The sequence below is a fragment of the Emydura macquarii genome, unplaced genomic scaffold (assembly GCF_026122565.2).
Source record: "Emydura macquarii macquarii isolate MOO-44397 ecotype Brisbane River unplaced genomic scaffold, CSIRO-AGI_Emac_v2 contig_1027, whole genome shotgun sequence".
Classification (NCBI taxonomy): Eukaryota; Metazoa; Chordata; order Testudines; family Chelidae; genus Emydura; species Emydura macquarii.
Window position 1 is genome coordinate 6,982,260 of NW_027131164.1, and position 27,157 is coordinate 7,009,416.

Here is a 27,157-nt window from a genome sequence, read left to right on the forward strand (position 1 = left end):
CATTTTTTTCTTGTGAAAAACTTTTTCCGCATCCAGATGTACAAGGACATATTTTCCAGAAGTACCTTTTTGTAATAGATTGCTATTCTTGAGTTCTTTCTTGATTGTTTTGAGCTTGTGGTATGTGGATATGGCCCAAAGACTACGAATTTGCAAAGGCAACATACCAAAATCCAGTTACCTTCCTTTCATTTTTTAGCCTTGGTCAAAGAGACTTGGTCAAAAAGCCTGAAATGAAAGGTCTCTAAAAATACTCTGAAAATGGAGTAGTGCTTAGATCGAGAGTAAAATAACTTAGTTTCTCTATTCCAAATTAACCTCATGCCAAATGCCCTTTATTACAAGATTTTAAGCTATTTTGTTAGGGCATGTCTACCCTACAAAATTAAGTCTACTTAATTACTTCAGCATGAAGCTGCCGCAGTAATTACATCACGTTTGCATGTCTACGCTTTGCTCCTTGTCTCAGCTCTGTGCGTCCCCCACAAGGAGCACTTGTATCAATTTTACTGTCAGTGTGGGGCATTGTGGGTTGGCCTCTGGAAGCTATTAACAGTCTATGTAAGCAACACAGTGTCTATACTGCTGACACTGTGTCCACCTAATCACATTGACATTGACTGTGCTTCTGGTGGAGGTGGAGTTATTAAATCAGCATAGTGGGGCATGCCTACATGCACATATAAATAGTCATCTTGATTATTCTGGTTACTTTTTCAAAACAATAAGCTTTAAAAGAAAAGCAACATTTACTCTCGAGAGATTTCAGAGGTGGTGTAGTACATTGTTGAATTAAAATATATTTAAAAGATATTTCCTGAGAAATACACCTGAGAGATTTAAAGTTCTTTGAGTTCTAATAATAACTTTTTGCTCTTTAGGGTGTGGTTTAGTATTTTGTATTTTTCTCCCTTTAGATTATTAAAATAAACCAGTCAGTTTCTCTTTTTTCATAGTCAGTTTCTAGTTTTTTCAGGTTTTCAATGATTACCACAATGCTACAATATTTCTATTGCAAATTCTGTGAGTGGAGGGAGGTGTTTTTTTGTTTTTTAAAAACACAACAAAAAGTCTCCTTTAGAACATACATCAAAGAGGGGATGAGTATGTTGTTTCTTTTAGTCTCTGGTATTATAAAAAAATATATTTTTAAGCCTTACATTATAAAAATATTATTAAATCTTATTGGGATCCTGTTTAATTTTTTTGTTGTCCCTTTTAAACAGTAACACTGAAGCCCATATCCAAATATGCATATTTTACTACAAAAAGAATTTTTTACTGTGGTCAGCTGAGATGTTGCCACTGCCATTTCTAGTTATGAAAAGCTATGTGGGAGTAATTTGTCTGCTATACATAAAGGTTAACTAGAGTATCTATTTTTAAGTGAATTTACCGCTTATTAAAAGTGCCATATTAATAGTCCTGGGGACTGATATCCTTCTTTAAAAAAACAAGTATGGAAGATGATAGGCCAAGTTTCTCCATGCTGACTTGTGAATATATTTTAACTCTGACTTACTTTGTTCCATCCAAAGTTTCATCTGGTTTTAAAGTATGTTAGCATTTTTAGAAGTAATAACACAGTTTAGTTCAGGTACATAGCCGTTCTGCTAGGGCTGCTGATAAAGGTTCTTAATGATATGGTGGTTTGTTTGACATGAATGCAGTACCCACTAGGGACTGAACAGAGACCACCAAAAACAGCTATCGGATGCTAACCAATTATGAACTAGTGACCTAGTAATAAAGTGCTCAATCATCCTATCAGTCATTAGAGCCTGTAACAGAATTTGTGTTTTATAGCCATTGTTCAGTCCATTTGGTACAATTTGTAATTGAAGTGCACATAATCTTATGACAAATTGTATATTTTAAGTCACTTGCAGAAAGAAGTTGAAAACAAAATGGCACAGTTATCAACATCTCAGCAACATTTACAAACCATTGCAAATGAGATAAGACAGAATGAAGAGCTTATTAATAAATGTCGTCGACAAGAAAAAGAATTGCAGGTAGAAATAAATGTAATAAACTGCTAATGTCAAAAAGTCATCTGTTTTAGCCTTTTGTATTACTCTTTTTTAAACAAGTGATTCTCACATATATTTATTTTAATGCCTTTGCTTTTGTTTTAAAATATGCAGGGTCTCAGGCTCTAATGTTGCTAATGTCCTTGCATAATGTAGCTAGATTTATGCTAATATTCTCCCCTTGTTATTCTATGAATGCTCACTATGGCATATTTTCTATTGTATATTATCTATATTGTATATTATTGTATATTGTATACAATAATATATTGTATATTTTCTGTGGTATATTATCTATACCTTTCTAAGTAAAATACTATTAAAAATTGCTAGGGATACCCCAAAGATTGTGAGGCAACTCACTAACACCTGCTTTTAATGTGAGGAAGCCTTGTCTATGCCTGCCACGGATCATCTCCTTTACTCTCTGAGCCACAGGCCACACAAGAACGCAGGCTTCACTGTCCCTCATGCACCTAGCAGTAGGCTTGCTCCAACTCCTGAATCCTCTAAGCAGTCCCCTGCGATGTTGAGCCCCTAATCCATGGCACATTCACAGAATTACCAGAACCACTGTTCCCAAAGGAACAGTATACCATAGCTTACGAGTTACAGCTTAACACAGAGATGTGTAACATACCGCACTGAGATTTGTTTATAAAGAATGCAAGTGTAAGCTTATTTAATGAAGAATAGAGATACAGTACATCTCCAATTATCCCAGGGCTCGGCAAATTTGCTTTGTATCCAGGAGCCAGCCCAAAAATTAAAGAGCCAGATGAATTTTTCAGCTTTCAGGGTTTTATGTTTTAACGACTACCAAAAAAATTTCACGTTCCACCATTGAATGGTAAACAAGTTATGGGCGAGACACCCCTGTACACACCACAAGACTACAAAGCGTCGTTCGTCTTGCGTCTATTATGCGTTTAACACGGATGAGCACACAAGCCAATCACTGTGCTCCTTGCTTTGCGCCACGTGCCAGCAAAATGTCCACCAACCATACACTGCGATACACATGATCGCTAAACAAAGAAATCAGCACTCAGATGCGCTGCCAGAGATGCACTGTAATTGGAATGTGTTATTGCTGAATTGTTGCTTGATAACTTCTACCTGAAACTTTTAATTCATATTTGTATTGTTTTGTGTCAGGGAGGAGAAAGCGTGCGTGAACTTATCATCAGGCAGTTCATTATTCTATCTCTAATTTTATCTTCCATTTCCTCATTTTCCTGGATTCTGAAACTCAGATACTTGAAACTTTGCATTTTCATAATTGTCTGTCCATCTAGTTTGAAGGATAATTCTCCAGTGTTCATTGAAGGGCTGGTGGGCCGTCTGTGGCAGCCTCTCTCCCCTCCCCTTCTGCCCCTCTCTCATCACGTGGGCCCAGCAGGGTGCCCTGGCTGGAGCACGGCAGCCACGGCGCTCCCTCCTCCCAGCCCCGCCACATGGACGCAATGGTGCCCTAGCCGGAGCGCAGCAGCCACTACCCCTGGGACCCAGTCCTTCACTGGGAGAAATACTAGGTGCCAGAATTAAATTCCTAGGTGCCACGGCGACCTGGCGCCTGAGGTTTGTCGAGCCCTGAATTATCCAAATAGCATGGGGGATATTGATTTTATTCTGATGATTGGGAGTTTGGCTAATCGAGCGGGCAAGAGCCCTTCATCAGTGGGGTGACCTCCCCCAGACCATATTCCTCAGAGTCCTGGCTAGGTGGTCTCTGCTGTGCCCCACTTACTCAATCCCATGACTGTGGGGCTGCAAAGGTCTTCCTGCTGGACTGGTGGCACCTTATCCCTGCAGGCGCTAGGCGTGGAGGGAGGCTGCAGTCCTGTTGAGGCAAAGCAGAGTTCCCCCCCACCAGGACTCTGCTGTGCCCCACCAGGACCACAGCCTTTTTGCACTTTGCAACTCCAGGTTCTGGCAGGCATCACTAGCCCTGAGCCAGCGCAGGGAGCCCATTGCAGCTCCAATGTCATGGCCCCCCCTTGCTCGCTCAGTCCCAAGATAGTAGGCTTGCAAAGGGCTCCCTGCAGGGTCACAGGAACCGTTCAGCAGAAGGGTGGGCTTTCCTGCCACCGGGGGCTTGTCGTCCTTCTCCCATTCCTGTCCAGGGCTCTCTGCTGTATTATCTGGACCTCTGCAGTATCTGAATCCCTTCTTTGTTCCCCAGTAGGAGATACATGAGACATACTGTAGATAGCATGTATTTCATGCTGTGGGACAAGGAAGGAATTCAGATAATGCAGAGGTTCAGATAATCGGGTTTTGGAAACAAAGGGTTAAAAATCACCTAAGCCCACTGGTAACCTGTCTCCCCCAAATGAAGTATGCTAGGGCATCTTTGTGTTCTGCTAAAAGACCAGTCCTTTGTTCTTTACCTTTAAAAGAGTCACCCCATCTCCAGCCTCCCACTGTCTCTCTTCCTGTTAAGTTTCCTTCTGAAGTCCCTACAGTCTCTGCATTGGCATTTAATTTATTGTGCTAATAGACTTCTGTTGTAAGACACACAATGGAGATAATTGTCTTCCAACTCTTGTCTGATGGAATCTGTCTCAGGGCATGCATGCTACCTCTACAAGGCTTTAAGAATATAATTTATCTATATCTATGTATCTCTATATTTATAGATAAATATGTCTCCTTAGGTATTATTTGCACCTACATTTTTCAGAGATTATGATGACCAACGTGGTATAGGCTTTCAGTAGAAACCTTAAGTGACACTGTTTGGTGAACTAAAATGTAAATACCTGAAGCAGGGAATCCCTGTAACCTTTACGACCCTCTCTGCCAGTTGGCATCACAAATGGTCCTTGCGTCCCAAATGTGTCTGTCCTTCCCTCCATATTTCCTTAGTTATTGATTAATTGAGCTGTGCATAATTAATTATTTTAGCTTTTCCTTATAAATCTCTTCCAGGACATTGTCATATTTCTTGTTCTCAGAATGCCTTTTTATAGTAGTAGGCTAGCTTCTAGAGTTCACTTATGTTAACCAGTGATTTTCAGATTACCAGGTAAACAGTTGCCTAGTGTCCTGATTATGGAAGTATGATTATTTGCACTGACGTACATATAAGCAGTTGTACAATATGAGTGCATGGACCAAAATTAAACTAATGCAGAAAAATATTTGAAGTTTTTTTATATAATATAGGGAAGTTTTACTCTCTCCATTATTTTGGGGAATATACAATTAGACCTTAGTTTTTTAAAATGCACATAATTTACAGGGCTGGGTTTCCGGGCATTAGAATGGATTCCATAGGTAAGAAATAAGAGATTTTTAAAAATCTCTTATCTTTAGAGCACCTTCACTTCTGGATCAAAATGTCCTTGTTCTGGTATAGATTTTGTGTTACCTGTTTAACCTTCTAAGAAAAAAATTGTTTCCTTTTTCAGATCAAAATAAGAAGAATAAACACAGAAATAACAGATCTTGAGAATGTAGAAGAACACCAGTCAGTAGACATCTCTACATTAGTAAGAATGATTACTGTATTCTTTCTAACCTTGATGTATAATTCTGTTTTCTTAAATGCTAATAATGAGAACTTGTATTTGGCTAAAGCATGTCTTCCAGAAAGGCATCCCGTCTTGATCTGGAGACAGTGAGAGAGAGAGAGAGAATCTACCACTTCTCTTTGTTCCAATAGTTAATCACCTTCGCTTAAAAAATAATAAAATAAAAATATGCCTTGTTCAGCTTCCAGCCATTACTTCCTGTTACTCCTTTCTGTGCTAGATTAAAAAGCCCTTTAGTACTCGATATATTCTTTGCATGAAGGTACTATATACTGTAATCAAGTCTCCTCTCAGTCATATTTTTAATTAAACTAAAAAGATTGAGCTCTTTAAGCCTCACACTATAAGGTATTTTCTCTTGCCCTCGAGTCATCTTTGTGGCTCTTCTTTGTATATTCTCCAGTTTTTCAATATCCTTTTTAAAATGTGGACACCAGAATGGTACGCAGCGTCACAGTTTCAGGGTAACTGCACCTGTATTTCTCCTCTGTGGTCCACCCAGGGCACCCACTTTAGGCTTTTGGCTCCAGCTGTCACCTCTTCTGGGTGGAGACCCACATCTCACTCCTGCTGACCAGGAATTGTAAGGCTGCGCAGCTCCCTTATTTACACTGTGATATCCCTGGCAAGACAGAGTGCCTAAAAGGCCTACATGCGTGCTAGAAAGCTAACTAGAGATAACCCCCAGCTCCAGCCCAGGGCTTTGGTAAATTTTAGTCCTTCAGAAGCCACAATTGGGATTTCCCTGTGGTTACAAGTTCATTTGTCTCAGAACCAGAACAAAGGATGAACAGATCAGCTGTTTCTTTATATTGCTTGGGCCTTTTATCTTGGCTTCTGTAACACGTAATCAGCAGACAGTGACCCTCTCCACAGGACATAGCTTCAAAAGTCTGGGTTTTTGCATAAGCAGAGTTAGGGAATTTGCATTATCCTCTCCTTAGGGATTCTCCAAGAAATCTTCTTAACTCTAATTGTCTAAAAAGTCCATACTTTGGCAACTTTTCAATATAGTCTTTTAAACTCCCAGCTCTCACATCTGTCACATCTCCCGCCTAGAGAGGGTACATACAATCTCACCCGCAAGAACACCTAAGCCATTCATACACTTAATGCAATATGATCTCCCAAAGATATTGAAGGAAGTTGCCCTATCTGTCATGCATAGTGTATTTCTATTATTGGTCTCACTAATGCTGTATACAGAGGTAAAAGCATCTCCTTATTCATATTCCCCTGTTTATATAATTAAGGATCATATTAGCCTTTGGTGCCTTAGTATCCCATTGGGCGCTCATGTTGAGTTGCTTGTCTACTATGACCTCTAAATCCTACTCAAAGTCCCTGCTTCCCAGGATATAGTCCCCCATTCTGCAGGGATGGCCTGCATTATTTATTCCTAGATGTATAACTTCGCTTTTGGCTGTATTAAAATACATCTTGTTTGAATGGCCCCTGCTTGCCCAGTGATCCAGATTGCTCTGTATGACTGCCCTGCCCTCATTATTTATCACTCCATTAATCTGTTTCATCTGCAATTTATCGTATATTTCAACTGTATTGTATTTACTTTGAGATCATTGATGACAATGTTGAAGACTTAGACTTAATCTACTGTGCCTAGTGGCACATGAACAACCCATTTTTTGCCACTGCTATCTGTCCACACCAAAATGTTTGACTCCACCAGAAGCCATCTCCATGATGGCAGCATCGTTTAAAATCATTAGAGCCCTGCGCAGATACAAAATTTGGATCCACATCCAATCCACAAATGTGCAGTTGTGGATATCCACGGAAATAAAGGACATATCTGCAAATTTGCAGGGCTCTAGATATAAAAATTGGATCTGCATCCATGCGTGATCTGCAAACATGGTCTGCGTATATAAATCGTTCAATCTATAAATCATACCACAATAGCATTGGGCCTAGTATCAATCTCTGCAGAACCCCACTAGAAACACCCCCAATTAATGATTACCTGTTGACAATTACTTTTGAGATATGTCAGCTAGTCCTTAACCCATTTATCATGTGCTTTATAAATATTATATAGTGCTAATTTTTTGAGTCAGAATTTTGTGTGGTACTAAGTCAGATGCTTTACATAAGTCTAAATATATTACACCTACTCAATTAACTTTATCAGTCAAACTTTTGATCTCATTTAAGGTTTGTTTGACGGGACTTATCTTCCATAAAACTATGTTGACTGGCAATAGTAATATTCTTATTCTTTAATCCTTTATGAATTGAATCCCTATCAGCTTTTTCCATTGTTTTTCCATTGTTTTGCCTGGGACTGAGGTCAGTCTAACCTGTCTGTAGATAACTAAGTCATCCTACTTACCCTTTTTGAGTATTGGCACAACATTAGCATTCTTCCAGTCTTCTTGAATTTCCCTGGTATTCTAAGATTTTTTAAAAATGAACATCAATGGGCCAGAAAGGTCCTCAGACAAGTTTTTTGAGTACTGTTGGGTGCAAGTTCTTTGGGCCTGTTTTAAGGGATTTTTTAATCCCTAGTAGATATTCTTGTTAGCTAATGAACTGGAAAAAACCTTTATCATCTTCATGTGATACAAGTACGTCATTCTGCTTCTTTCCATTACAGAACAGAAATATTTATTGAATACTTCTTTTCTGCATTGGTATTAACAATTTTGCCATTTCCATTTAATATTGTGCCTATAGTATTGCTATAATTTCTTTTGCTATTTATACACCTAACTCTATTGTTCTGAGACCTGCCAGCCATGATATTTCCCTGATATTTTTAACTGCTCTAATTTGTGTTGATAGCCATCTACATCCCCCTTTTTTCATTTGTTATAAGTTGTTTTTTAATGTCTAATTGCTTTTGCTTTGGCACTGACTCAGGATGTGCTTTTAGCCGTAGTTGTCCTCTTTCTTGATTGTAGAATCATGGCTTTTTGGCCATTTTAATAAACCTTTCTTAAAGAACTGCCAGTTTTCATTTGCTATTTTTTCTCCTAATCAATGTTTCAACTTCCCTCTGCTTCAGGAAATTTGCCCTTTTTGAAGCTATGTGAGTTTATATTACTGGCTGGCACTATCTTCTGTTTGCCCAAATTGAATGTAATCACTAGCTCCTAGGCAGCCACCAACATCCATCTTGGTGATTCATTCATCTGTATCCAGCATAATGAGGTGCAAAATAGTTATTTCATGTTGGGTGTAATACTTTTTGTGTTAAAACTCTATATGATTTTTGAAACTGTTGTTTTTCCACTGGGTGCATGAGACCTCAGCAAGTATCTCCTAAATTGAAGTCCCTTGTAACACAATTTTTCTTTCCACACCTTATAAACAGGTGCCTGAGGAGTAACTCATCCAGTTCTCTACTCTGATTTGGTGGTCTGTAACAACCCTCACCAGTATCCACCCCTCCTGGGCTTTGTTAGTTAGACCATTGATCCATATGCATTCTTATTAGAGATTTGATACACTGTTGCATGTAATCTCATAGGCCTAAAAGTGGCCATGATATGAAAATCTTGTACAACAACAAAGGATGGTGTTGTATCTCTTAATTTTCAAACCAACTTTTGTATGCTAACAGGAAGATGAAGCGCAAGAAAACAAGAATAAGATGGAATCTGTTAAGAGGGATATGCAACAGCAAAGGGGAATACTGGAGGAATTGAAAAATATTTTACGAGTGGCTGAACATAAACTTGAAGAAATTAAAGAAAAACTTCACCAAGTGGAAGAAATAGCAAGTCCAGTCAAGGTACAAACCATACAAATATACAACTTTTTAAAATATACTTGGGTTTCATTTGTTGGCCAAAATAGTGCCAGTCTTTAAAGAATGGAATAAAGTGGACCTGGGGAGTTATTCCAGTCAGCCTAACTTCAGTACCTGGAAAGATAGTGGAACAAAACAGTTTGAAAACACCTAGGGAATAATAGGGTGATAGGTAACAGCCAGCATGTATTTGTCAAGAACAAATCATGCCAAACCAACCAACCTAATTTCCTTTTTTGACCTGGTTACTGGTCTAGTGGATTTGGGGGGGAGCTGTAGACATGATATATCTTGATATTTAGTAAGGCTTTTGATAGTCCCACATGTCATTCTCATAAGCAAACTAGGGAAATCTGACTCTAGATTAAGTTACTATAAAGGCAGTGCACAACTGGTTGAGTAATTATCAATGATTTGCTGTCAAACTGGAAAAATGTATTTAGTGGGCTCCTGCACGGGTCAGTCCTGAGTCCAGTACTATTCAGAATATTCATTAATAACTTGGATAATGGAAATAGAGACTGTGCTTATAAAATTTACAGATGACACCAAGGAAGGCTTGCAAGCATTTTGGAGGACAGAATAAAATTCAAAACAACCGTGACAAATTCTCCAATTGGTCTGAAATCAACAAGATGAAATTCAATAAAGAAAAGTGCAAAGTACTACCCCTAGGAAAGAAAAATTGAATGCACAACTTCAAATTGGAGTATAACAGGCTAGGCAGTAATACTGATGAAAAGGATCTGGGATTGTGGTGTGTCACAGACTGAATATGAGCCAACAATATGATGTTTTCAAAAAGGCTAATAGTCTGGGGTTTATTAATGGGAGCATTGTACGTAAGAAAGGAGAGGTAATTGTTCTACTCTACTTGGTACTGGTAAGGCTTCAGCTCAAGTAGTGTGTCCAGTTTTGGGCACCACACTTTAAGAAAGATGAGGGCAAACTGGAGATAGTCCAGAGGAAAAAAAAAATGATGAAAGGTTTAGAAAAACTGGCCTGTCAGGAAATGCTAAAAAGTTGGATATGTTCAGTCTTGAGAAAAGAAGACTGAGGGGGGGGGGGGGAGCCTGGTAACCATTTTCAAAATATGTTAAGGGCTGTTATAAAGAGGATTTTGATCAATTGTTCTCTGTCAGCTGAAGGTAGGACAAGAAGTAATGGGCTTAATCTTCAGCAGGGGGGATGTAGATTAGATATTAGGAAAATCTTTCTAACTATAAGGATATTTAAGTACTGTAATAAGTAACCAAGGAAGGTTGTGAAATCTCTACCATAGGAGGTTTTAAAGAACAAGTTAGATGAACTTCCTGTCAGGGGTGGTCTAAGTATACTTGGTCCTGCTTCAATGAAGGGGGATGGACTAGATCAATGTTAATCTTTTTGATACCAGGGACGGGCTTGCTGCATTCCTAAACTGTGTCAGGGAGATCTCAGGGACTGGCACTGGCCCACGGACCATTTGTTGAGAAACACTGGACTAGATGACCTCGTAAGGTCCCTTCTAGACCTACATTTTATGATTCTGGGCAGTGGCTTTGGGGCAGCCTAATCAGAGGCTGCCAAAATGAAAGAGTGGCACAGGAGAACAGGTCTGGAACAGCTAATAAAACGGTTGAGTTCACTACAGTTCTGTCTGAGACATAAATGTATGCCAGTCTAGATAATCAATACAATATCCTAATATATTTCTATTAAAGCAGAACACAATTGAATGGAGGGAGTGGTCTCTGATCTTTTTTAACAAAGAAATATGGCCAGTAGGTGGAAGACATAATAGAACTCTTAAGAAATACAGTATGATATAGAGGCTTTTCCTAACTGTAGTTATCTATTTAGTGTTTGCATCTCAACCCCCTTTTAGTGTCCTGCATCATAGATGAGATTCATTTGATTTTCACTGCTTGGGTACATTTTTTTCTTGGTTGTATTGAGGTAAAGTTCTTTCTTTCTTTATACTTTATTAATTTTTCCAAATATAGCAAATATACCAAAATACTAAATTCATCATAATACACAAGTTAAATAAAGAGCGTTATAATAAAGAGAGGAGAGGGGAAGCAACATCTTTATTGTCAGGGTCTGTGTTAATCATAGACCTCTAAAAAGTCAACCCAAATTGCTTTGAATTTTTCAGACATTCCCTTTCAGTGGAATGCCAGTTATTCATTAGCTGCGAGGTTAGCCATATTACTGAATCAGACATCAGTAATTGGTGGGGATCAACTTTTCTATTCTTGCAGGATTAATTTTTTAGCCACTAAAGTCGCATGTTGCAACTATGTTGCTTTTTTATCAGGTAACCTCCAGATACCAGGAATATATACAAAAATGAAACGTAAGGTGAGGGCTCCAACTTAGCATCCAGTATCAAATTGTTCTTCGAGTGCTTGCTCCTGTAGATTCCCAATACGTGTGCGCGCGCGCCGTGTGTACAGTCGTTGAAACATTTTTCCCCCAGCAGTACTGGTTGGGTCGATGCAGGCGCTCTCTAGAGTGACGCCCGCATAGCGTTGTATATAGGGCCTTGCCGACCCGCCGCCTCCTCAGTTCCTTCTTACTGCCTATGGCGGTCATTGGAGCTTCTTTACCTTGAGTATGCAAGTACTCTCCCCGTATCGATAGCGGTTCCTGTAATAGTTAAAGTAGTTAAAGTTTGTATTTTAAAAAAAAAACAACAAAAAACTATACAACTTTTTGTGTGTTTATAGTTAAGTGTTAGATAAGGGGGTTCTTCCCCCTTAGTTGTACTCCCCTTCCCAGGGTACCAGCGCATGCCTCGGGCCCAAGGCTTCAATCCCTGCGGATCCTGCCAGAAGCCTATGCCCAAAGGCGATCCTCACAACTCCTGTTTGAAGTGCTTGGGGGAGTCGCACCAACTGATTTGTTTCAGGCTCTGCAAGAGTTTTCGCCCCAGGAGCAGGAAAGAGAGAAGTGCTCAGCTTAAGCAAATCCTCATGGAGGCAGCTGTCCAGCTGCAACCTCCGGACCCAGCACCTGGTCCACTGGTGCGCAGTGCTCCGGCATCCGTTCGAGACCTGACACCGAAGAAGAGCTCAGCACCGAGGGAATTCCAGCACCACTTGCTGGCCCAAAGACTAGCACAGCACTGTTCCAATTCTGTGGTGCCCCGCAAAAAGCAGAGAGATGATAGAGACCACTCGCCTGCAGTGCGAACTTCGGGAAAGGACACTACCGTGCCACACCCCCAGTTGCACCAGGCGCAGGAACCTCCAGGGCTGTCCACATCAGTCCAGCAGAGGGCACCTGTGAGTCTAGTGCACATGGGCTCTCCAGCAAAGCAAAGTGAGATGGAAGAGTTGGACCTCCCTTCCACACTGGATACGTTTAAGGCGGCAAGGGACTTGATTGTCATGAAGGCCCAACAGTCCCCCTCCTCAGTAGAAAGGGTGCCCAGACTAAGACCTCCGGCACTGCACGTCACGGTACTGTCTAGAGGCAAGCCAGCAATGATGTGGCCCCAGTCACCCTCACCACAGCACTGGTCCCTGGCGCATCAGCACTGTTCGGCTTGGCCCTGGCACCGATCATCCGTGCATTGGCACCATCCCGCTCTCCCCAGCATTGGTCACCCACGCATCGGCACCAGTCTCCCAAGCACCGATCGCCTGTTACTCAGCACCACTTTACGGCTCCCCCATGGTCTCCACAAGCGGAATCTCGGTCTTCAGACTTGGAGGCAGGGTTGTATTTCTCCAAGTGAAGTAGACGCAGGTCTAGAAGGTGTCACCCTGCAGAGGAGAAGGGGCATTCCCCCCCCCCCCCCCCCCCCAGGGACATGGCCTATGTAGTGGCAGATGCCCCAGCAATGGCCCTTCTGGACCCCGTGGGTATACCATCAGGCCCAAGGGTCGCAGCCTAGAGGCCCCTACTTGGTTGTCTTGGAGACCCAGACAACGTACACCCCAGAGTATAGAGCCCTTCCACGCAACACTGAAGTCGAGTGTCGCAGGGAGATGGAGCTGCGGGCAACAGCCAGTGTGGGACATGGTACCGAGGAAGAACCTGGCACCAGACAGTGTCCTGAAGCAGACGAGGGGGCGCCAGACAGGGAGGACCCTGCTGAGCAGGACATCCAAGAGGCTGACCTCATGCCAAGGGCCTGGTCCTCTTCCTCCCTGGATGAAGTGGTGGCAGAATCAACAGCTACCCACATCCCTATGGACAATAGAGCCCACCAAGAGCTCCTGAGATGGGTGGCCCAGAACTTGAGGTTGCAAGCAGAGGAGGGAGAGAGTCAGTGAATCCAGTGGTGGATATCCTGACACCTGAGGGGCCCTCAAGGATAGCCTTGGCTTTGATCAAAACTGTCCAGACCACAACGAAAACCTTGTGACAAACCTCTGCCTCGATTCCCCCCATGACAAAGGGGATAGAGAGAAAATATTGTGCGCCATCCAAGGGATATGAATACCTGTTTACTCATCCGCAGCTGGGTTCACTGGTAGTGTCTGTGGTGAACGAGAGAGAGACAAGGCCAGTAGAGCCCAATGCCCAAGTCAAAGGAGCCCAAAAGACTGGACTTATTCAGGAGAAAGGTCTATTCCACCGGCGGGCTCCAGGTGTGTATCGTCAACCAACAGACGATTCTCTGCAGGTACAACTTCAATTCATGGAAGGCGATTTTGAAGTTTAAAGACCTGCTCCCATCCAACTCCAGGACTGAGTCTGGCGCCATGGTAGAGGAAGGCAAGACTGTAGCCAGGATGACACTACAGGCCACGCTCAATGCAGCTGATTCAGCTACAAGGACTATGGCTTCGGGCCTGGCTATGAGACAGAGCTCCTGGCTTCAGATGTCAGACCTTTTGCCAGAAGTACAGTGCACAATACAGGATTTGCCCATTGAAGGAGGGGGCCTGTTTTCGGAACAAACGGACTCTAAGCTCCATAGTCTTAAGGACTCAAGGCAACATTAAAATCTTTGGGGCTCCACACACCTCATTTGTGACAGAGGTTCCACCCCTCCTAACCAAGGCAGGACTTCTCAAGTAAAAGGGGTAGAAACAACAGGCGTAGAACGCCTCAACCATCTAACCTGAATAGAGGCTCGGACAAGCAGCCCCCAGGCCAAAATAGAACTTTTGAAGTTACGCCCGAGGGCAACACTCCAGGACAGTACCCAGATCCTTGCCCTCCTTTTCTAAACTGCTTATCCCATTTCTACCGGACCTGGGCCCGAATAGCATCAGACAGATTGGTGTTGCACATGGTAGAACTGGGATATTCCCTTCAGTTTTGTTCTACCCCACCCTCCTTCTCCATCCCTCTTCAGGGACCTCTTTCACAAGCAACTTCTCATACAAGAAGTGCAGCTATCGCTACATGCTGGAGCAGTAGAAGAGGTTCCTCGGGACCTGAGGGGAAAGGAGTTATACTCCAGATACTTCCTGATCCCCAAGGCAAAAAGGGAAGTCAGACTTATTCTTGACTTGTGGAATCTCAACAGGTTCATAAAGAAACTAAAATTCTGCATGGTCTCCCTTGTCTCGATCATCCCCTCGCTGGATCTGGGTGACTGGTATGCCGCCCTCAACTTAAAAAACGCCAATTTTCACATCTCAATAAAACTTCCTCACAGGAGATTCCTCAGATTTGTGGTGGGGCTCACCCATTATCAATTCACAGCCCTCCCATTTGGCCTGTCGTTGACTCCAAGAGTCTTCAGCAAGTGTATGGCTGTTGTCGTGGCATTCCTGAGAAGGCACCTGTTCAAGTGTACCCATACCTGGACGACTGGCTGGTCAGGGGCCGTTCCAAGAAACAAGTGGAGGCTCATGTTGCCCTAATACGGTCCACCTTCATCAGTCTGGGTCTTCAGTTGAACACGAGCAAGTCAATGTTGGAGCTCACGCAAAGAATAGAGTTCATTGGAGCCGTCCTGGACTCGGTCCAGGACAGGGCACTGCTACCGGAGGTTCGTTTTCAGGCCATGGGCTCGATAATAAGGAGCTTCAGTTTCCCACCAGCACAGTTTGGGGTTGCCATGCTCTTCTAGGCCATATGGATTCACGCACGTACATTGTCAAACACGTGCTATTGAGACTCAGACCTCTCCAGTCGTGGCTTGCATCTGTTTATCTGCCCAACAGAGACCGACTGGACAAGGTAGTTTCCCTCCCACCTCAAGTATTAGTCTTTCCATTGGTGGCTAGTCCCTCAGCAGGTTTGCAGGGGAATCCCATTTGCCACTCTGCAGCCGTCTGTGGTTTTAGTTACGGATGCTTCGGCGTTGGGATGGGGAGCACATCTTGGTTTGCTGAGAACGCAGGGCCTGTGATCCACAGAGGAGCTATCGCTTCATATAAACTTCAGGGAGCTACAAGCGGTCCAGTTGGCCTGCCAAGCCTTCCAGCCTCACCCACAGGGAAGAATCGTGTCAGTAATGACGGATAACACCATGGCAATGTTCTATATAAACACTCAGGGGAGCACGCTCCTCTCCCCTGTGCCAGGAAGCCCTCCGGCTGTGAGACTTCTGCATCACTCAATCTAGCCACCTGGAAGTGTTTTACCTGCCTTGTGCTCAGAACGATCTGGCGGACCATCTCAGCCGCTCTTTCAACGTCCACGAATGGTCCCTCTGCTCTGATGTAGTGAGGGGCATTTTCCAAAAGTGAGTGTTTCCCCAAGTAGACCTCTTTGCAACGTGATCCAACAGGAAGTGTCATCAATTCTGCTCCTACCTGAACAGAGTCCGGGATCCTTGGCAGATTCGTTCCTCCTTACGTGGGACCAGCTCCTGTGCTATGCTTTCCTGCCATGCCCTCTCATTCACAAGGTCCTCCTGAAAATCAGGAGAGACAGGGCCTCAGTTGTATTCATAACCCCACCTTGGCCCAGACAACACTGGTACATGATCCTGCTTCAGTTTTCCATAGACACTCCGATCACTCTGCCCTTGGTCCTGGACTTGATCTCACAGAACCACGGGCAGCTCCGTCATTCCAGCCTAGGATCGCTTCACCTCATGGCGTGGAAGTTGGGTGGTTGAACCCTAGGGAAGCAATGTGCTCACAGCAGGTACAGGAGGTCTTCCTGGGTAGTAGAAAGCCTTCCACTAGGGCGGTGTATTGGCTAAATGGAAAAGATTCTCCATGTGGTCGTCTCAGAGTGGAACTCCCCCGAAGCTGCATGCTAACAGCAGGGAGCGATGTCTCCACTCACTGGATGTCAGACAGGCGTTGGCATTCTATATAGAACGAACTAAAGCATTTCAAAAGTCGAATCAGCTTTTCATAGCGGTGGCGGACAGGATGAAGGGTCTGCCAGTGTCATTACAAAGGATTTTGTCATGGATTGCCTCTCATATCAGAACCTGCTATGACCTGGCTAAGGTTCTGGCCTTGGCCCTGAAAGCACATTCTACCAGGGCACAGGTGTCCTTAGCTGCATTCTTGGCACAAATCCCCATGCAGGAGACCTGTAGAGCTGCAACATTGTCTTCCATCCACATGTTCACATCACATTATGCCATTACCCAACAGGCTAGAGATGATGCAGCATTTGGCAAAGCGGTGCTTCAGTCAGCCATTTCTTGAGTTCCGACCCCTCCTCCTAGGGTCATCTTGGGAGTCACCTACTTGGAATCGACATGAGCAAACACTTGAAGAAGAAAAAACGGTTACCTACCTTTCGTAACTGTTGTTCTTCAAGATGTGTTGCTCATGTCCATTCTAAGACCCACCTGCCTTCCCCTCTTGTCGGAGCCAAGTGGCAAGAAGGAACTGAGGACGCGGTGGGTCGGCAGGGCCCTGTATACAACGCTATGAGGGTGCCACTCCAGGATGCAACCCGACGGGTACCGCTGGGGGAAAAGCCTTCCAATGATTGTGCACTTGGCACACACACACCTACTTGGAATGGACATTAGCAACAAATCTCGAAGAACAGCAGTTACAAAAGATAAACAACTGTTTTATCTTTTGACCCACCTCATACCAGAAATTCTTGATACTGGGGCATTCCCAAAACATCTGAGCTAATGTAGCAGCAAGGGAGTTACATTTCCAGCAGAGGTCAGCATTTATGAGGCCCTTTACCATTAGCCAAAGTGGGGACCAGTATATTCAAAAGAGTGTCTTTTGGTGAGGAAGCAGTAGTTGCTTTTGTAACATTAGATACAGTTGTATTCCATTGACTTGGAGATTATTTGGTATCCAAAGCAACTCTCAAATTATCAATTTTTGGCAGAATTTTTTAGGCCAGAAAATCATAGTAAGTATAGCGCTATCTGCATAAATCCAGAAGTTTCCTCCAAAATAACAAAAGTTCTGGAGGCTCTGGAGCTCCCAATGCATCTGGTATAAATACATTCATAAGTAAATGTTTTAATTCAGTGATACTCAGACCACAGTGGTTCATGAGCCAGATTAGTGAGCAACATTACTCAAAAGAGCCACATAATGTGAATTAATTGTTTCATTTAATATATCTATGCTCACAGTAAAATGACTGATCAAATATTCTATAATTGGCTAATAACATAGTAAAGCATCCTGACTGGTTAATAACTTTGGTTGGTTAATTACTAAAATCACACAGTGTTTTAGTATCATGTTCTGCAAAAAGCCGCAAGAGACACATTAAAGCTCACGAGCCTCAGTCTGAATTATTACTGCGTTAGCTAGAAATATTTCCATGCTCTGGAGCAGGGGAAGCCAAATTGTTGGTGAAGATATTTTAAATGTATCATTGTCAACTAGCTGTGACATAGTCATAATTCCTCGGTCCACCCAATCCCTCCACATCAAGGTTTTGCCACTGATTTTAAGGGATAGGATTGCTTCATAGGACTGCCTCTGCATTGAAGAATGGATGGAAGCAGAACTTTCTAGGCAAGTTTGATCAAGCTTGCTTCACAGCTGTTGTTGTGGGAACTCTGGCATAAAATCTATAATGATTGCTCCTAGAGTTCCTGAAACGGGAGAAGGGTATATCAATTCTCATTCAGTTTGAACCCAAGGTGGGGTTTGTGTGATCATATCTATTAGCCACAAAGATGCCTGGCTTAACAAAAAGGAAATATGATAATTTTCCAAGTTGGGAAAATGAAATCCTCCCAGGTATAGAGGAGCTGTAGTTTGTTCAGAGCCAGTCTAGGTTTCCTACCTGCGCCCCAAAGGAACATTCTGAAAACATTATTGAATTTCTTAAAATAAGTTTGAGGAATTGAAGTGGGGAGATCCTTAAAGACAGAAAATTCTGGGAAGGACATTCATTTTCAGAATATTAATTTTACCCCACAAACTGAGGGTCGATGAACTCCGTCTCCCCAAATTGTTAGCCACTTGGGCTATATGTTCTATATTTTCCTTAGGGGTGCACTGAATATGTTTGTAAATTAGTATTCTTAAATATTTCATATAAGAGGATTGCCACTGAAAGTCCCAATTTGAAAAAAGACCTTTTGTGGATATATTTGTTAATGCCTAAGATTTCTGATTTACACCAGTTAATTTTATATCCTAAGAGGAGTCCAAACATAGTAATAGTGATAGAAGGAATAGGAATGGTAGTATCAGTCTTGGATACTGTGGGCTGGTGGCACGGTCCAGCCAGGGGCATTGCGACCCTCGGGCCCAAGCTCCAAGGAAGGCCACAGTGCCTTTGTCTAAGGGAAAAAAGCTCTCGGCTTATGAGTCTTTTAGCCCTGGCCCTAAGCGAGGCAAACTTTTCTTGAAGTCGGTAGCCCCCTGGCCCTCACAAAGGCGGTAGCCCCGGCGGCCCTCTCCAGTCACTCGGGCCCGGCAGCCCTCTCCAGTCACTTGGGCCCGGCAATCCGGGCAGGCTTTGGAGGCTCTGGTTGGTGGGGCGGCTGCTTCAAACAGCTGCAGGGCCCGGATCAGACCTAGACTGCAGCCTCTGGGAAGACACATCTGCCTCCGGCGGCAGCTTCCCCCTGACTAAGCTATTGGGCCGGCCTTTTATACTTCCCTCCCCAGCCCTGGCTCTGCCCCTCTGCTTCCAGGTGGCTTGGTGTGCAGGGCCTGGTTCTGTCCAGTAGGGGAGTCGCAACCCTTCCTCAGGCCCAGGCTCCGAGGAAGGCCACAGCGCCTTGTTACAGATGCACAAATACAAGAGCATCATCCAAGTAGAGCATAATGTTTCGATCTGTTTGGCCCACCCTGATTCCATGAATATGTTGATTTGCTTGGAAGGCAATGGGGTAAAAGTTCTAGAACTAAATCAAACCGAAGAGGAGAAAGGAATAGAAATGAAAATGTAATAAAAATGGAGCAGAAATAATACCATTGGTAACTGCCCTGAAAATTGGGTTAGAGTATAAAAGCTTAATCCAAACAATAAATTGTTTACCATATCCAGATTTTGCTAACCTGTGAAAAAAGATATTCCCAGGCTATGCGGTCAAAGACCTTTTCTGCATCTAAAGAAATAACACATAAAGGTTCTTTAGAATCTTGTGAAGCGGCACTAATGTAAATTAGTTGAAACACATTATCTGAGCCATATCTATTACAAAGGAAGTCTACATGATTTATGTGTATATCGTGTAACACAATTTTGTCCAGTGACATAGCAAGAGCTTTAGCTTAAAATCTTAGTGTCACAATTGATTAAAGAAATTGGCCTGTAATTATTACATAAGTCCAAGGTCTTTCCCATAATTGAAATTACAGGTTTTTTAGAGTAGGCGGGAGAGTTTTCTCATTTTTGGATTCATTGAATATATTTAATAATCTGAGTGTTAAAGTTTCAGAGAACTTTTTGTAAAATTCAGCTAGAGACCCACCTGTCTGCGCCAGGAGTCTATCAAACCTTCATTTCATTTATAGCATGAGTCAGTTCTGCAATTTCTAGAGGGGCATCTAAAAATTCCTTCTGAGTATCAGAGATCTGTGGCAAAGACATCTACTAAAAAAGTTATTTTAGAGCATCTTTACTGATTCGTTCTTCAGCTAAATATAATTTTGAATAAAACTGTTTAAATTGTTTATTAATATCTGACTGTTGTATATAACTTATTGCTACTGTTGTGAACAGCAGCAATCTTATTTTGGTTAGTCTTTTGCTTAAGTCTGTAGGCCAGTAGCTTGCCAGCTGTCTCACCAGATTCCCAGTAGTTTTGCTTCAAAGAGGATAAAACAAACTCAGCCTTTTGAGACGACAATTTGTTGATTTCATATTGGAGGTTGATGAAGGTTCTGAGTTTCTCTGGGGAGTAGGCAGAAGCCTAGTCTACGTCCAAGACTTTAATTTCCTTTATAAAGATATTAAGTCTATGTTCTCTCTATTTCTTTTTAAAGGTGGCATAGGAGATGATGTGGCCTCTGATGAAGGCTTTAAAGGCTTCCCCAAATGTGTCAGCTCATCAAGCGGTGGGGGCATGTGTTTTAAAAATAAGTTCTAGCTCCTGCTGGTTAGAGTTAACAAATGATGTATCAAACAGCAGAGAAGTATTTAATCTCTACATTTATTTTAGGCCTATGGGCCTAAAAGCATGTATAGGAGCATGGTCAAAAATAGTACCAGTGCCACACTTGAGAGAATTCATCAAGTCTTGTGATACTAAGAAATAGTCTAATCTTGAATATGTTGATGAACTGCAGGAAAAAAAACTACAGTAGAACCTCAGAGTTACAAACACCAGAGTTACGAACTGACCAGCCAACCACACACCTCATTTGGAACCAGAAGTATACAATCAGACAGCCACAGAGAAAAAAATTAAAAAGCAAATACAGTACAGTTTTGTTAAATGTAAACTACTAAAAAAAAGGGAAAGCAGCATTTTTTTTCTGCATAGTAGTGTTTCAAAGCTTTATTAAGTTAATGTGCAGTTGTAAACTTTTGAAAGAACAACCATAACATTTTGTTCAGAGTTATGAACATTTCAGAGTTACGAACAGCCTCCATTCCTGAGGTGTTTGCAACTCTGAGGTTCTACTGTATAGTCTCTGGTTGTAGGATTACCCTATCTTCACACATTTTGTAAACCTAAATCAGCTGTGTATATGTAAAGTATCTGATGAGTATTCATATTTTTTATATAGAGGTGGAAAAGATTTATGAAGGACTGAGTCTAGGGTTTTATTAAAGTCTCCAGATATAATAATAGGATGATAGTCCATGTTATTTATACAAATAAAAAATTGGGGATAATCCTGGGTTAACTTGTAGATTGGCTAAAATGATTATAGAATTTCCAATTTCAGCCTTGAGGACAGTAAATCTGTGCTCAGAATATTCAGTATTAAGACAACTTCATACAATGTATTAAATTAATCTTAACAATGTAGTCAAAGAAATATTACAATGTAGATTCTGGTCATTTACCACACTACCAGAATTTGGAGAAGAGCAGCTAACAGAAAAAAATTACTGTATCAAGTAAGAAACTTAGCATTCTGTTGCACAGCTTCTTTCCTCTTCATTACTCATGGGAAGTAATGAGCAGTGAATATCTGAAGTAGAAAGGGAGAAGATAAGCGGAGTTAAGTATTATAGGAAACTAATAGGCAGGGGAATGGGTGTTCCCCCTACATAAAGCACATAGCTTTATAAACTAAGGAGTTATGTGAGAACCAATCCAGGAGCACCTTCTTACCAAAGGATGCCTCTGCTGAGGAATGGAAATTTTTTGTGAATCTTCATCTGGTGAGGCTTGTATTCTTTCCTCCCAATGCCTCTAGAGATTTCTGTGAATAATTTTCCCAGCTGCCTAGCATGCCAGCTGGTGCATGATTTTAACTCTTTCCTGCAACAACCTTGTGGCCATAAAACCTTGATATTTTAGATAAAATGAGATGAACAAGATACCCTTGACATATGTATTCTTGATGCTTGTGATATATCTTTAGAGCTCGTGGAATGCTCATTTTATGCCACAACCTTCCAAGGACTAGAACAAAATGATGGGAGAACTATTTCCCAGAAATTGGGAAAAGGGGAATATACCTTGAACTGAAAGGTTTTCTGGAGTTTTAAGCATAATCTTTTCCACATGACAGAAGCATTGTGTGGATACAAGAATTAATTCCAAAACTTGACTTTTGGAGGTAACGGTGACTAGAAAGGCCAGCCACAGGCTAGTCTGATTTGTCATTGTGATTAAACTTGGAGCCTGATGCTCAAATGGAGAATTTAGTGTGCCTGACTAAAAAATGTGGCTTGTACGCACATTTCTACAGTGCTTGGTTGTAGGACTCCAACCACACCTCCTGGAAAAACTCTAGTGTTCATGAGATCACACCAGAACTTTGGGATTATTATTACATTTCTATGACAATAACGTCTAGAGGTCAGGGATCTAATGTGCTAGACACTATACAAAGAGGCAGGCTGTGCCCCAAAGAACTTTCTGTTTCCCCTTCCACAAATATAAATGTTACCAAATCAGTGAATAATATACCCTGGTACAGTTCCATCTGGATACCAGACTGTATCAGAGGATAATAAAGAATCCATGTTGAACTACACTTCTCTTCTGATGTCCAGGTTAACTGTAGATGTTCCTAGTCTGGATGAAGGAGTTCCTGTTGTAAAGGGTCTGGTGTTCCCTCAGATACGGCGCCTGGTCCTTGGCTATCTAGCAAAAGTGCCTTCTGTGCCAGCAGAGGACTAGGAGGAGGACCACAACTCTCCCTTTTCCTCTTTTATGTACCCTTTATGTGAACTGTCTTGAAAGGTAGTGGATTCTTCTCTATTCAGGATGTTATTTCTGTTAACATGGAGAAGCTTTGATCTCTGGTTTCTTCCTAGTTTGGGAAGGGATATAAACACTCATGCCTCAATCATAAGCCACTGCCTAACAGGAATTAGGAGAGTTCCTCTGTTAGTACTATAATTGCCCACTACGTTGTTTGTTACACCTTCCACTGAAGCAGCTGGTACTGATTCCTATTACAGATAGGATACTGGACTTGATGACCATTGGTCTGGTCCATATTGCCATGGTTATGGGTTGGGGTTTTTTTTTTTTAAGACATAGTCTAAAAGAGATGTGAAAAACGAACTGAAAGATGTTTGTTAAGAGATTTTTAAAAAAAAATTGTCTTCCAAATGTGCTTGTTTCTGTAGTGATTAAGCAAATGTCTAGAGTAAAAAATGAGTTGGCTTTCAGCATGTTGTTTGTTCTTCTCTGCCCACAAAAGGGCATTGGATGTTATCTGAGAATGAAGCCTAATTCTGAATTTCACTAAGTGCTTGGTTTTATGTCCTCAGAAGAAATTTCAGCAGGTGCATTTTGAGAGACATGCTCGGGATGAAGTGATACATGGCATTAGCAATCTTAGCCATTGGAAGTACTTGGATGCTGATGACCTCTCAGGAAAAGAATGATGCAATGAAGTTTTGGATCTTTTCAAATTTTTACTATAGATTAAAATTACAGCCAGAGCCATGTCTGTTTTGATCTCTGAGTGCCTAATTCTCTGCATTAGGAGTAAAACCTCTTTTGATTTTGAACTGGTGGCTATGAACCCTTTCCAGCTGCTGTTCATTTAGGAATGGGTCTCTGTCTCTGGACAGGGTACTGATTGGCATGTTGTCTTCGGCATTGGTGTAGGTGCGAAACGTATGACTTGTCTTGCTCTGACTAGCACCAGCCACTTAAGATACTGAGTGCAGTGGGTGGATCAGAACGAAAAGTCTTGGACAGGAATTATGAGCCTTTTTACACAAATTGTCTTTGTCATGCTGAGGATTTTGTTAGTTTGGAGGACATTTTATCTAGGTTTCTTTGGAGGCTTATGCTCCAGAATTTTCCCTCTGCCAGGGTAATAATCCTTTTTTGGATACCTTTGATGTTGGTAACAACCAATGGATTGCTACTTTGTCTTAAAAAATTAATGAGGCCTGTCTGCAATCTCAGCTGGTAATTTCTCTGTTTCCCCTCTTAGCGCCACAACTGTTAGTCTGGTTGCACAAAATATCTGTTTAGGATGAGTAATGGCTATTTGTGGGTGTAACGTTGCTTGCTTGTAGCCATCAAGTTGGAATCCATTGCTCATCACAAATTGTATCAAGGGTTTGACCAGGGCAGAAAATGAAAGTCTCACTTACAGACTATGATCATACCTTTAGACAATGAACCGCATGTTTGCCACAAAGTAAGCTTTCCTTAATAAATATATGAAAAATCTTTGGTTTGAATGGCTGTAAGTGAGGCTTTAAAACTGGAGTGTAGTGTGTCATGATTCCTAAGACCCATGGGGTCTTTTGGAAGGAAGACCCCTTATGAAGGTGTGGTTGTCTTTCACTGGCAGAACCACTACTGCCCCAACCTTAGGATCCCAAAATTTATGAAATTTCTGTTTATATCAACATTTTAGTTTAATATTTGGTTTAATCAGATGTCTTCATTTGGGTCCTACTATTCCCTCAAAGGCATCAGGAAAACATGTATCTAATAATGCTTGAAGGAAAAGATACTTCATTAATGTTAACAAGTTCTTTGCAACCCAGTGACTGAAATCCTGTCCTGGAAAAGTCCAGTAGGGATGTTTTGGGGTAGAGGGTTGTGATGCTTGTGTGGTACTTCTTTCCCCGCCTTTTTACAGCAGGAAGGTAATATGCTATCCATCCTGGCATCCTCACATAAATTACAGCCACTGGAGTTAAGAGGCAACAACATTATTAAAAGTGAAAATTTAGAAACTACTGTATGTTAGTGGAGCAGTAATGACTCAACATACTCCCCCATTTTAAATCAGTAAACATTGGGGAGGTGTTCACAAATCTCCCACAACCAGTTTAAATGTAACATTTTGATTTGCTCCAAACAGGATGAATTAAACCAAGCTGACTCAGAAGTGGAAAAGAGTAAACACCACTGGAAGCACTATGAAGAGAGACAGAGAGAGCATTTGGCATCCATAAAAAAACTTAAAGACGAGCTAGCTGCAAAAGAAAAAGAATTAAAGGTATTATGTTTTTTGACAATTTGTGGGGGACTGAAGGTAGGTATTCAAGGTCCATTTATTACTTAGATAGTCAGCTGTTAGCTCTTTTAAATGAAATTTCTGTGTATTTTAAAACTAGTCTCATAGTCCCCTTGCTTTTACCCTAAGTACACAAGAAATCTATCCTGCATGCTATTGTCCATATTTTAGTTCTCTTTAGGTATTTATTGCTAGGTCCGTTAAATATAACTAGAAATGTATGGGGTCTAATTTCATTTTGATATGTCTTAATGAAACATTATTGTGACTCTAATCGTATCACTTAACTTGAGTCTTTCTGCAGCCAGCGTCTCCCACAATTCTGGCATCTGGGCTGTTCTCTTCTCTCTGCCACTTTGAAAGATGGGATCAGCATTTTGGCACCGCGTGGTCTGGCCAAGTCTACTCTGGTCCCACTTGCTTCCAGATTCTCTGACTCCAAAGCCGCAGATAATGGTGGTTTCTTTTGCTCCTGCTTTCTCTCCTTCTATTTGAATTTTTCTGCATGGTTTTTTTGGTGGTGGGAAGCAGTATTCTTCTTCCTTGGCATTCCTTCTCCTCCTTGGGTCAATTAGCCATTCAGGGTTTATCCCTCCCTGCGCCTCTCTTGCTGCATCTCCCTGTGGGCTCCACTGCCTTTTAGAGGCATGGCAGAGCAGCGAAGAAAGCACTGGGTCAAATCTAAATTGTGTTGTATATATGAGGCAGCCTTGCCAGGCTCAGCAGATGGAGAACTGTGCCCAGCCTGCACCCAGCCTTCTGTCCCTAACTCCATTAGGTACCGGGGCTGTGGGTTGAACAGGCAGGTGGGATACCCTACCCACTGAGGCAGCCCTGACTCCAGCAAGGGAAAAATAGACCAAGAACCCCAGTGCAGAGGAGGGAGAGGCTCCAAAAGTGAAGACGACCCTGACCACTCAGCTCGGGGTAAGTCCCAGGGGACCCTTGCACAACAAAGAGGAGAGGCTTGTAGTGCCACCAGTGCCTCCCCCAAGTCTGAAAGTGGGTCCAAACACCCTCCATGAACTTATCTCATTCTTTTTTTAACCCAGTTAGACTTCTGGCCTTCACAACATCCTATGGCAATGAGTTTCACAGATTGACTGTGCATTGTGTGGAAAAAGTATTTCCTATTGTTTGCTTTAAACCTTCTGCCTGTTAATGAGTCATTCCATTATCTCGTCTGGAATCCATGTCAGGTTGGTAGGCCTAGAATTACCCAGATCATCCTGTTTACCCTTTTTAAAAATTGGCACAGTATTCGTTTTCTTTCAGTCTTCTGCCATTTCCTCAGTGCTTCAAAACTTACTGAAAATGAGCATTAATGGTCCAGCGATCTCCTCAGCCAGCTCTTTTAAAACTCTTGGATACAGTTTCTCTGGACCTGTTGATTTAAAAATGTCTAACTTTAGTAGCTTCTGTTTAATATTCTCCATTGATACCAATGGAATGGAGAGAGTGTTATCACCATATGATGAGACTATCTCATCTGTTTTTTCCCCAAATACAGAACAGAAATATTTATTGAACAGTTCTGCCTTTTCTGCATTATTATTGGTAATTCTACCATTTCCATCTAGTAATGGACTGATACCATTGTCAATATTTTTTGTTCCTAATATAGTTTTTAAAAACTCCTCCTTATATCCTTAACTTTGCTGGCCCTAGATTTCTCCTTGTTTCCCTTTGGCTTCCCTTATCAATTTTCTGCAGTTCCTAGCTTCTAATTTATATTCATTGCTATCAACTTCCCCTTTCTTCCATTTGTTTTATTATTATTATTATTTTTATTTTTCATAGCTGCCTTCACTTCCCCTCTAAATACGGTTGGTTTTTTAACCAGTATGACCTTCTTCCTTAATTATGGAATTGTGGTTTCTTAGG

General features: G+C 41.9%; 1 protein-coding gene across 5 annotated transcripts in view; it reads left to right on the plus strand.

Moving 5' to 3' along the window:
* SMC6 (structural maintenance of chromosomes 6) overlaps window positions 1-27,157 on the plus strand; it is a 109,170-nt gene that overhangs the window by 48,403 nt on the left and 33,610 nt on the right. For all 5 annotated transcript variants that reach the window (XM_067544733.1, XM_067544735.1, XM_067544736.1 and 2 more), the window contains 4 exons: window positions 1,880-2,015; window positions 5,450-5,530; window positions 9,159-9,329; window positions 25,118-25,255. In XM_067544733.1, coding sequence (XP_067400834.1) covers window positions 1,880-2,015; window positions 5,450-5,530; window positions 9,159-9,329; window positions 25,118-25,255 — 526 coding nt within the window. The remainder of the gene's footprint in view (window positions 1-1,879; window positions 2,016-5,449; window positions 5,531-9,158; window positions 9,330-25,117; window positions 25,256-27,157) is intronic.